This window comes from Triticum aestivum, chromosome 2A (assembly GCF_018294505.1).
Source record: "Triticum aestivum cultivar Chinese Spring chromosome 2A, IWGSC CS RefSeq v2.1, whole genome shotgun sequence".
NCBI classification, from domain to species: domain Eukaryota; kingdom Viridiplantae; phylum Streptophyta; class Magnoliopsida; order Poales; family Poaceae; genus Triticum; species Triticum aestivum.
In genome coordinates, this window is record NC_057797.1 from 203,568,460 (window position 1) to 203,579,794 (window position 11,335).

At 49.7% G+C, this 11,335-nt stretch overlaps 2 protein-coding genes across 6 annotated transcripts; one reads left to right on the plus strand and one right to left on the minus strand.

The window, feature by feature from the left end:
- Nucleotides 1–5,084: 5,084 nt before the first annotated feature.
- Nucleotides 5,085–8,480, plus strand: LOC123188356 (pentatricopeptide repeat-containing protein CRP1, chloroplastic). Its single transcript, XM_044600428.1, has 5 exons — nucleotides 5,085–6,791; nucleotides 7,148–7,300; nucleotides 7,426–7,497; nucleotides 7,772–7,958; nucleotides 8,067–8,480. The coding sequence occupies exons 1-4, from the start codon at nucleotides 5,100–5,102 to the stop codon at nucleotides 7,880–7,882; spliced, it is 2,028 nt and encodes a 675-aa protein (XP_044456363.1). The 5' UTR covers nucleotides 5,085–5,099; the 3' UTR covers nucleotides 7,883–7,958; nucleotides 8,067–8,480.
- A 290-nt stretch (nucleotides 8,481–8,770) lies between these two features.
- Nucleotides 8,771–10,690, minus strand: LOC123188357 (uncharacterized). Of its 5 annotated transcripts, none has more exons than XM_044600433.1 (4): nucleotides 10,654–10,690; nucleotides 10,110–10,182; nucleotides 9,541–9,875; nucleotides 8,771–9,450 (listed from the first exon to the last, which is right to left on the minus strand). In XM_044600433.1, exons 3-4 carry the CDS (start codon nucleotides 9,751–9,753, stop codon nucleotides 8,917–8,919), a joined length of 747 nt encoding a protein of 248 aa, XP_044456368.1. In that variant the 5' UTR covers nucleotides 9,754–9,875; nucleotides 10,110–10,182; nucleotides 10,654–10,690; the 3' UTR covers nucleotides 8,771–8,916. The 5 variants fall into 5 exon arrangements, with proteins under 5 accessions (XP_044456368.1, XP_044456367.1, XP_044456365.1 ...); XM_044600432.1 differs by having other exon boundaries at nucleotides 9,541–9,896; nucleotides 10,654–10,672; XM_044600430.1 differs by lacking the exon at nucleotides 10,654–10,690 and adding an exon at nucleotides 10,432–10,644.
- Nucleotides 10,691–11,335: the final 645 nt, after the last annotated feature.

An 11,335-nucleotide genomic window follows, 5' to 3' on the forward strand; every position in this document is an offset into this window, starting at 1 on the left:
GCCGAAGACAATCTGCGCGTCGGACTCGTCGTCATTGAAGCCTGGTTCAGGGGCTACTGAGGGAGTCCTGGATTAGGGGGTGTCCGGATGGCCGTACTATACCTTCAGACGGACTCCCAGACTATGAAGATACAAGATTGAAGACTTCGTCCCGTGTCCGGAAGGGACTTTCCTTGGCGTGGAAGGCAAGCTTGGCGATGCGGATATTTAGATCTCCTACCATTATAACCGACTTTGTGTAACCCTAACCCTCTCCGGTGTCTATATAAACCGGAGGGTTTTAGTCCGTAGGACAACATACAACAATCATACCATAGGCTAGCTTCTAGGGTTTAGCCTCCTTGATCTCGTGGTAGATCTACTCTTGTACTACCCATATCTTCAATATTAATCAAGCAGGACGTAGGGTTTTACCTCCATCAAGAGGGCCTGAACCTGGGTAAAACATTGTGTCCCTTATCTCCTGTTACCATCCGCCTAAACGCACAGTTCGGGACCCCCTACCCGAGATCCACCGGTTTTGACACCGACAATCATATGTTGAGTCAACAAGAACAAACCAATCGGATCAAAGAAAACACCTTCAAGCATGACGAACAACTTCTTAGCAAGGCTTCCCAGATAACTCTCCAGATTGTTCCTCCTGCGGGCAATACCTTCCATCTTCTCGTTCAGATTTTCCTTGTCCTTCTTCAGGCGAGTCGCTTCCTTATTGGCTTCGTCAAGGGCAGTTTTCAGCTTGGAGTTTTCTTCCTCCAATTTGCCGACTGAAGCCAACTTCTTTCAGCGAGCGCGGTTTTCTCATCAGCTTTTTTCTGCGCAGCCGCGAGATCTTGATCCTTTTTCGCCAGAGCTTGGTTCAGTTTCTCTGAAAGAAATAATGCTTGATTCAGAAAAAGCAGAATGAAATCCGGTTCAGGGATAACTCAGTTGACAGGTCTTCCTTACCAGCGGCGTCATCCTTGGCTTTCTGCAGTTCTGTCTTGGCCAGCTCCAGATCGAGGTTGAGTTGAATCTCCTGCTTCTCCAGGTCAGCAAAACGAGCTCCAAGATCATAAGATTTCTGCAACCAAAGAACAGGTCAGTCGACAGGCGAAAAGATTGGTTATTTCGGAAAGATAAAAGGATAAAGCCAACAAATTCTAAGACTACTGCTGAATCAAACATCCAACAGTAGTCTCGGGGACTACACCTAGTGGGTGCACTTAGCGTGACCCCACCGGTTCAGTTTACACTCGACAAGGCCTGTCCAGCACGAGTGCAAAAAAAAGAGAAAGCAACAAACAGAGTCTTTAGAACATAGTCGACTGCCGGCAGTCGACCACAGTCTCGGGGACTACACCCAGTGGATGCACTCAGCGTGCCCCCACTGGTTCAAAGTTCCACTCGACATGGCCCGACCAGACTGAGCGAAGAAATTCAAATTCCAAGACTACAATCGACTGCCCGCAGTCCACCATAGTCTCGGGGACTACACCCAGTGGGTGCACTCAGCGTGCCCCCACTGGTTCAAAAATTCAATCGACGACAACATCGAATTCAGCTCAAAGTACGGATTTTCTCAGTGACAAATCGAAACACCCAGTGGGTGTACAGATGCGAAGCGCAGATAGATGAAAAGATTCTTTAAAAGAAAGTTTTCAGGTACCATATCCTAACAGAACAAGCCAAAAGAGTCGGTAGGCAATCTGCTAACCTGGACGTTGCTCTTGAGAGCGGAGCTGGCATCATAAGCAGCTTGGCTGGCTTCCCGCGCCATCTTCACCTTCTCCATCATAATGCCCGCCTGGCGTATAGCCTCTTTGGCAGCACCCACTTGGTCCTCTGGGACGTGATGTGTAGCAAAAAGTGAAGGTGGATCGGCGGGAGCCTGTGCAGCTGACGCGAAAGGCCGAGCACTCGACAGCGGTATGGCGAAGGAGATGGAAGTCTAATTAGCATCGCCGGTGTCCTGAACTACCGGTTCTGCCACCGGTGTCGACTGAAGCGTCTTGCCAGCAGACGTTTTCCTGTTTCTTCTCCCCAAGGGCCTCTGTGGCTCATCCTCGTCGTCGTCGGGGAGGTCAATGGCGTTGAGAGCTGTAAAAAGATCAGTCGCCAAAATTTCATCATCCGTTGGATATATCACAGTTCAATCGACAAAGCGAAGACAAAATCACGAAGATTGTACCCGGATTGGAGGTGACCGCATCTTCCATTTCCTCGTCCTCGTTTTTATAAGCAGAGGTCCTGGAGGTAGCGGCACTGCCAGTTTCAAGATACATTCGGTCAAACCAAGGGGAAAATAAACAGCATAGAACGTCGAGTAAAAGCGAAAGAAGAACACTCACGCAGAAGCAACAGGAACGCCAATTTTGATTCTCGGCGGCGCCTTCCGAGTCTTCTGCACTACAACCTTGGACTGCTTTGGAGCCTTTTCAGTTGGTGCCGGAGAGTACGTCCGAGGACGCTTTAACGACTGCCCGGTCTGAAAGGTCGCCTTGTCACGGGCGCTTGCCGGGTCGTGAGTAAGTTTGGATGGCCTTTCCCTGCGGGGAGGAGAGTCGACCTCTTCTTCATCACTCGGGTTGTCGCTCTCCTCGTCCCCCTCTCCGTCAGAATGCCACTCGCCACTTTCACCTCCGCTTGCCTCCCCCTCTGGGTCCTGCTCCTGCTCTCCGTTGGGCATCGAATACATTTCAGTAAGGGCCTAGAAGAAAACAAGCAAGACAAAGTCAGTCGATGAAGCATAAACAGTTGCATGTTAAATCAAGATGACACTCGGTAATTCAGAATCGGACCTTGTCTGGTTCATAGGATTGGTCAAGTGGAGGGATTCTCCTGGCTCCTTTGGGGTTATCCTTGTTGCCAGGTGATACTCCTCAACCACTTCTCCACCGTATCCTCGTCGACTTCTTCTGAATGCACCCGAGTGGAATCTTCAATGCCCGAGTACATCCACATCGGATGGTCGCGAGCTTGAAGTGGCTGAATGCGTCGTCTGAGAAAGACTTCCAGGAGATCCATTCCAGTTACACCCTCACGGATGAGATGGACCACTCGCTCAACCAGCACTTTCACCTTCGCTTTCTCCCCTGGAGTCACTTTCAAGGCGGAGGGCTTCTCTACGCGAGCCATAGAAAAGGAAGGAAGTCCAGTCGACTGACCTGGAGTCGGCTGGTCTTTGAAGTAAAACCAGGTCGACTGCCACCCTCGTACCGACTCAGGAAGAATTATGGCTGGGAAAGAGCTCTTACCCCTCATCTGAATCCCAAGACCCCCACACATCTGGATCACTTGGGTCCTCTCGTCACTCGGGTTGGCCTTTTTGACCGACTGGGAGCGACACGTGAAAATGTGCTTGAAGAGACCCCAGTGTGGCCGACAACCCAAGAAATTTTCGCATAGAGACACGAAAGCAGCAAGATACACGATGGTGTTGGGGGGAAAGTGATGAAGTTGTGCTCCAAAGAAATTCAAGAAAGCTCGGAAAAAATGATGGGGAGGCAAAGAAAATCCACGGTCGATGTGAGTGGCGAGGAGGACGCACTCACCCTCCCGCGGTCGAGGTTCGGTCTCATCCTCCGGGAGCTGCGCCGATCCGTGAGGAATCAGCCCCTCCTCCGCCAGATCGTCGAGGTCGTCCTGGCAGATCGTCAACCGGATCCAGTCGCCCTGGATCCAACCGCGCGGCAAACCGGACCGCGACGAGGATCCGCCCCTGCTGGACTTTTTCCCCTTCGCCTTCGCCGTCGCCTTCTTCGCGCGCTCCAGAGCCATCGTCTTTTCTTTCCCCATCACTGCGGACGGAGCTCGAACGGAGCGGCGGCGCTGGACCAGGAGCAGGCGCAGTGGGGAAAACTGAGAAGGAAGAAGAAGAATGAGGACGCACTGTTCAAAACCCCGGTCCGACGCCTTATATGGGGTTGCTTCCGAGTGACTGACCTGTAGGCCCGGGCGATCTTATCAAATCCCGCAACAGTCGCGCGCGCAATACGTGGCAAAAAAGGCGGCATGGGAATCGAGGCGGCCTTGCCTTATCCAGCCCGATTACTGCGGCCTCCTCCGCCCTGCGTGCTTCCCGAAATTCGAATCCCGCGAGATCCGCGGGCAGCAGAACAACTTGTCAGACGAAAGATCTCCTCCACATTAGCACTCGGACCTCTTCCAGCAAAAGTTCACTCGACAAAACCAGGAATGGATCAAGGCGACTGAAAAAGAAGTTGGTGTCACGACCTCGGTTCGTCGATCCAAAACAAGACACACCCGAAGCGCGAAAAATGAGTCGGAAGTATTTTCAACTCCTTCTCCACTCAAACCCCGGTCCATTCGGGGGCTAATGATGAGGACATGTATCTAGGGTAGGGTCACAGGCCTGACCTAAGTACCCTCCCCAAGGACATCACTCTAAAGCCAGAAGCATTCGAGGGGTACCATTATCCACTCGACCAGAAATATTTCCACTCGGAGGAATCAAGGTCACTCGACCGTAACAAGAAACACTCGACGGACAGAAGACCTAAAGTCACTCTACACAACAATGGTCGGGCGTTAACTCCTAGACTTAATAGCCATTTCTAACACCTTATTACGGACGTTACCAGTAACACCCCCCTCTTGATGTACCTTAAATTCCTTGTAACGTAGGCTGGCTGGGGTCCTGGCGCACTCTATATAAGCCACTCCCCTCCACATGCACAAAGGTTCGCACCCCCTGTAACACACATGCATATAATCCAATCGACCGCCTCCGGGCACCGAGACGTAGGGCTTTTACTTCCTCCGAGAAGGACCTGAACTCGTAAAACTCGTGTGTACAATTTTTTTATAGCTAGGATCTTGCTTCTACATATCTACCCTTCATTCTACTGTCAGACTTAGAACCATAACAGAGGGTGCAGAAGCCGCAAGTGAAACTGTCTCCTGGTGCTGAACCACTGATGCGAATGGCCAAATCGTTGAAGCTCGCGTGCCACTGAAGCGTGAAGGTCTACATGCCAGAGCCAGTTTTAACAGAGGAAACAAGAGGCGGAAAAGGAAGAAATCGCAAAACCAGATAAAGCCCACTCTCCCGCCCCTCCACCACTCGCTCTCCCGGCCTCCTCCAGTCTACCACCACCATGCCCGCCTCCCTCCTCCCCCCGACCTTCCTCCCCCACCACCGCCAGCGCCACCGCCTCCGCCTCCCCCTCCCCGTACCCAGCTGCACCACCTCGTCCGCCTCCGTCTCCGTCTCCGCCGCCGGCCCCGCCAGCCGCTACGACTTCGAGCCGCTGCTCGCCTACCTCTCCGACCCCTCCACGGTCGCCTCGCTCACCTCGCCGTCCCCTCCGCCCACCGTGCCGGCCCCCGAGCGCCGCCTCGCCGCGTCCTACTCCGCCGTGCCGTCGCACGAGTGGCACGCTCTGCTGCGGGGCCTCGCCGCCAGCGACGCGTCCCTGCCGCTCGCCTTCGCGCTGCTCCCCTTCCTCCAGCGCCACCGCCTCTGCTTCCCGCTCGACCTGCTCCTCTCCTCGCTCATCCACTCGCTCTCCGTCTCCGGCCGCCTGCTCCCTCACTCGCTGCTGCTCTCCTTCCCGCCCTCCCTCTCCGACCCGCCCTCCCCGCTGCTGCTCAACTCCCTCCTCGCCGCCTCCGCCGCCGCCTCCCGCCCCGCCATCGCGCTGCGCCTCCTCGCGCTCATCCGCGAGCACAACTTCCTCCCGGACCTCGCCTCCTACTCGCACCTCCTCGCCTCGCTGCTCAACACGCGGGACCCGCCCGACGCCGCCCTCCTCGAGCGCCTCCTCGGTGACCTCAGGGAGTCGCGCCTCGAGCCGGACGCGCCGCTCTTCTCCGACCTCATCTCCGCCTTCGCGCGGGCCGCGCTCCCGGACGCAGCGCTCGAGCTCCTCGCCTCCGCGCAGGCCATCGGGCTCACGCCACGCTCCAATGCCGTCACCGCGCTCATCTCCGCGCTCGGCATCGCCGGTCGCGTGCCCGAGGCTGAAGCGCTATTCTTGGAATTCTTCCTTGCCGGGGAAATCAAACCGAGGACACGCGCGTACAACGCGCTGCTCAAAGGGTATGTCAAAATTGGGTCGCTCAAGAACGCTGAGCACGTGCTCGATGAAATGTCAGAGTGCGGGGTTGCGCCCGATGAGGCCACTTACAGCTTGCTCGTGGACGCGTACACGAGGGCTGGAAGATGGGAGAGTGCAAGGATACTGCTCAAGGAGATGGAAGCTGACGGAGTTAAACCGAGCTCGTATGTGTTCAGCCGGATCCTTGCGGGGTTCCGTGACAGGGGGGATTGGCAGAAGGCATTTGCGGTGCTACGTGAGATGCATGCAAGCGGTGTGCAGCCGGATCGGCATTTCTACAATGTCATGATAGATACATTTGGGAAGTACAATTGCCTTGGGCACGCCATGGATGTGTTTAACCGGATGCGAGGAGAAGGGATTGAACCGGATGTTGTCACATGGAACACACTTATTGATGCGCATTGTAAGGGAGGGCGGCATGATCGCGCCATGGAGCTGTTTAAGGAGATGCGTGAAAGTAACTGCCCACCAGGCACGACCACATATAACATCATGATCAATTTGCTTGGTGAACAAGAGCGATGGGTGGGGGTGGAAACAATGATGTCAGAGATGAAGGAACAGGGCTTGGTTCCCAACATTATCACCTACACTACACTTGTGGATGTGTATGGGAGGTCTGGTAGGTACAAGGAGGCAATTGATTGCATTGAGGCGATGAAAGCTGACGGACTGAAGCCATCGCCCACCATGTACCATGCCCTTGTCAATGCATATGCGCAAAGGGTATGGAACGTTTTTAGTGTGGATTTTTTGTTATGGCTTATGATTGACCATGAATGTTCCTTGCCAATTTGCTTAGTTCCCTAGCTAACCATCTCTGATAACGTTGATGCAAAACTGTCGCTGATTGTACACTTAACAATATTGTTTCATACTAGCCAGCACTTTTCTACTAACAAGAATCTGCATAATCTAATGATGCATTTGAATCTGTAGTTCTATATGTTCTGGATCTTTTGTTTTCATTTGCCTGACTTGTTAGTGGTATACAATATGATAAGATTGTTGCAGTGGCAATACACATGTGTCATTCAACTTAACATTCTATTTCTCATAATTCATGGATGGACCATTTCCAGGGTTTAGCAGACCATGCGTTAAATGTTGTCAAGGCCATGAGAGCGGATGGACTCGAGGCTAGCACGGTAGTGCTCAACTCATTGATTAACGCCTTTGGTGAGGATAGAAGGGTTGTTGAAGCATTCTCCGTGCTTCAATTCATGAAGGAAAATGTAAGTGATGTTTTGCGCTCATTTTGTTATCTTGAGCTGCATCATATTACTTCTCTTAAACCGCTGGTCATCTATGCAATTGAATCTCATGAAAAGACTTCTTTATTTTGCCCATCAAATTTCAGGATTTTAAGCCTGACGTTATTACATACACAACACTAATGAAAGCTCTAATCCGTGTAGAGCAGTTCGACAAGGTAAGCACAAACTCCTTCAAAATGTTCTTTACTGCAATGCTGGTATAGATAGCTTTGATCGAAATGTTATCTGCTCATTATGCTGGCAATGCTGCGCTACTTACAATTGTTCTAACAAATTGTGTGTGATATGCTATTCTAACCTTCTCTTCTTAGATAAGTAGACCAGCATCATGGTTAATAAACTAGTTTATTTGATATTACCTGCAAGCCCTGGCAGTGAAAACCCGTGATCTGAAGTTGTGGACCTTGTGGTTTGTTAATAATGTAACAGGTTCCGGTCATCTACGAAGAAATGATTACATCAGGATGTGCCCCTGACCGCAAAGCTAGAGCAATGCTGCGTTCAGCTTTAAGATATATGAAACACACAAGGGTTGCATAGGCAATTTAGATACAAGTCACTAATCATTGATGGAAGCACAATGTCTCTGTTGATCTTGTTAAACTCGCAATGGAAGGTTGGTACTGAATTCCAGCATTTACCATTTTGCCTTATGTTGTAGATGATTTGCAGTTAATACCAAATCTTACTTTTGCTGACATTTCAATTGTTATATCTTCATCAGGTGAAGCTCCATCTGCCTGACAGATAGACTCTGCTTTTTAAGCTGAGATATATATGCAGTTGTCTTCGTAATTGTTTAGGAGAAGAAAGGCACATCTTGGTCAGCCGCCGGAAGGAAGGCTATGTACCAAAAGGAGAGGGGGACTTGAATACTTGATATAGGAAGCAGATACATAAAATCTCTGTCGGGACCTCAGACATTCATATTGAAATTTTTGGAACCAATATTGGCCCATAACTCTGATAGCAGTACAGTGCCGAGAGATGAATTGTAACGTGGAATTACATTTCCAGGCCAATTTCAAATTGTATTCAGATGTACATTTTTGTAGAGTTTGTGTAGGGCAATATTAAAAGATGAAAGGATGCCAGTTTCAGTGTGTCAAATTTACATACTACTCCCCCCGTTCCTAAATATTTGCCTTTTTAGAGATTTCAAATGGACTACCACATATGGATGTATATAGACATACTTTAGAGTGTAGATTCACTCATTTTGCTCTGTATGCAGTCACTTGTTGAAATATCTAGATTGGTGGGTTTCTTTTTCTTTTTTCTCTGCATGTACTTGCTCTATGCAATGTCGCTGTATTTGCTCTATGCAATTCAGGGCATGCGTTAGCGTGTGACCGGGGCACACACAGTTGTATGCACCCGCTTGGTGTTGACAATGTTACATACAGAAGTGACATTGAATTAGGAAGCTTGGCAGAATCCAAAACACGCGACTTCAGTACTTGCATAGATAGAAGTAGGACAGTTAAACATCAGGCATTGCAGTAGCAAATATCTTGGACAAAGCTAGTTTAATACTACAAGACTACTGATAAATCTGCCATAACTACTAAGCTTCAATTCCTGCCAATTTCCAACATCAACCAATCCTTCCTCATATCCATGGGAAGTGCCACAAGGGATTCAAACTTGCGGTCGCTGCTAGTGAGAATACAGTAGGCCCTCAGCAGATCACCCCGTCCTAAGTTTGGTATCTCTTGAAGTGCCGCAAAGATTTCCTTCGGAGATGCATTCGCTGGTTCCTCTCGAGGTTCATTTGGCTTCGTAGATATCCGAAATGAATTCTTGATATTCCCAGACATGCAAAAGAGTGCATCATCTGTTCTGAACCTCTTCCTCCTCGTGCTCTGTAGAGTGGGTTGCATTGATGTCGGCGTTCCACCCTGGTCTTGACTGCTAGGTTCAGATGCTGAAGGTGAATTTTGAATAAGCTCCCGGACATCTTCAGCACCCTTCAATGCCATTTCTTGGGCATTCTCAGCGCCTGCACTCTCATCTTCGCTTGTAGCATAATCTCTGGAGAATATTAGACTTATCGCATCCCAATTCTTGATAACTTTGTTTTTGTAGCACGCAGCTGCTTTGTTTTTCTGTAAAATAATCACCAAATGTGAACCATATATAAGCTAGAATCGTCGTATCCCAGTAAGAAACAATACGAACGAATTTGTATACCCCACCTGAATGTACGTTTTCCAAGCATCCTCATCGTGAATCACGATCATTTTCTTGTTTCGATCCCATCCAAACTCAGAACGGGCGAGCAACTTGCTGATGGTACTGCAATGCTTGTCAAAGGTCTTGCATCTCGACAGCACGTGATCCCTTGTGATCTCCACATTGCACTTCTCACGCACATTTTTCACAACGCCGAGTATGCATGTGGCTTCCATCCATTCGCTGTATGATTGCCATTGTTGTGATGCTCGACAAGAACATCAAGGAGAGCCTGGTCCATTTTGTCTGTCCAAGTAAGGTAACCCCTGTGTTTCCTCTTCCCGTTGCTTGAATCCATCTGACCACAAGATCACACTTGCTAGATTCAGGAAACGCAAGGAGAAGTGTCAACCATGGACAGAGATTGGCTATAAGCTTTGGAGATACTCAAGATGAAAACAGAATTGATAAACATAGGTCACAAATCACTGTCTCATTACGTCTTTCTTCAACATTGAATCTTGGCAATGTTGGACTGATTTTGTGTTAAGCTACTAAGCTAGCAAAATGAGATCTGCAGCATAGAGCATACCTGATGACTCGCACCTTCCACGGTGTTGCTGTTTGGCTTCTTGATTTGTCCCTAGTGGCGTGCGCCAGTTACCCTGCGCAAAGGAGCACCTCAATCATTCTGAGAAATTCAACACCGGAGACAAAGCAGCCAGCATCGAGCAAGGCGAAGTAGATCCGCATCCTGGGGCCACCGGAGGTAAGCACAGTGGCTGTGGGCTGCGGTGGACGGCGGTGGTGGAGGAGGGTCGGGGTACAGTTAGGACAGCAGCCGTAGGCATGGTTTGGAGGGTGGCTGGTGAGCGGTTTGCCCGTTGCCGGAGACGAGGGAGGAAGGAGGGTACCTGGACTGGAGCCGCCGCCGCCGCCGAGCGTCCGAGAGACGGAGAAAGAGGAGGGATTCAATTCTCAGGATTCCAGGGGTTTGGGCTCGGAATTATCTAGTTCTTTTTTACGTGGTCGATTAATTCTCACAGAATTGGGGGCGGAACTGGCAACTCTAATACCACATCCCGAAATGTCATTACGAATTACAAGGCATCTCCAATTCCTGTGAAAAAACTGACCTCTCCCTTCCATGCCCGCATCCCCAGTGCGCCCACAAAGGAAGGTAATGCTGCCCACCGGCATCGAGTCGTGATGGAGGTTTTCATTGTCGACGTGTCTGCCCCATCTTCTGTCTTCGTGAGATCTTAGCTTTCAGAATTGAAAACTCACTCGTGAAAAGATCTTGGCTTCTAAAATTCCAAATTGATGTCGTAGTGGCAATGAGGGTGCATGATTTATGAATCAAGTCTCATTTGGCCGCTTTTTGCTGAACTATTGACTTTGAATTTTAATAGAAAAGTTGACATATTCCAATATTGTTGAAATGTATGCATTCGAAACATTAATATTTTGTTCTTGAAGTGAAATTCAAATGAGAGTTACATATGCAAGAAAAAAACAACAACAACAATTTTTTTATTGGGATTTAAGTTTTGGGGATGATTGAGAAGCCACCCTTGCAATATCCATGTTTTTGGGGGATTTCGGTTTTGGGAATGGATTTTTCGCATGAAATTTTGCAGATGGATTAGACTGCGCTAACTATGTTGGTTAGGATGGCAATCGGGCGGGTTTGGATGGGTAGAGCTCCACCCGATCCATGCTCATTTCTATATAATCCCATTGACCGTGTCCATACCTGTTTGACATCCAGCTATCCATGTAAATCCAAGGAGCAGTAGAAACAGTAGCTACAAGACA

Coding starts and splice junctions, on each gene's coding strand:
- LOC123188356 (XM_044600428.1), top strand. CDS start 5,100: ATGCCCGCCTCCCTCCTCCCCCCGACCTTCCTCCCCCACCACCGCCAG. Junction 6,792..7,147: donor TCAATGCATATGCGCAAAGG/GTATGGAACGTT, acceptor GACCATTTCCAG/GGTTTAGCAGACCATGCGTT. Junction 7,301..7,425: donor TTCAATTCATGAAGGAAAAT/GTAAGTGATGTT, acceptor ATCAAATTTCAG/GATTTTAAGCCTGACGTTAT.
- LOC123188357 (XM_044600433.1), bottom strand. CDS start 9,753: ATGGAAGCCACATGCATACTCGGCGTTGTGAAAAATGTGCGTGAGAAG. Junction 9,451..9,540: donor CTTGGAAAACGTACATTCAG/GTGGGGTATACA, acceptor ATTATTTTACAG/AAAAACAAAGCAGCTGCGTG.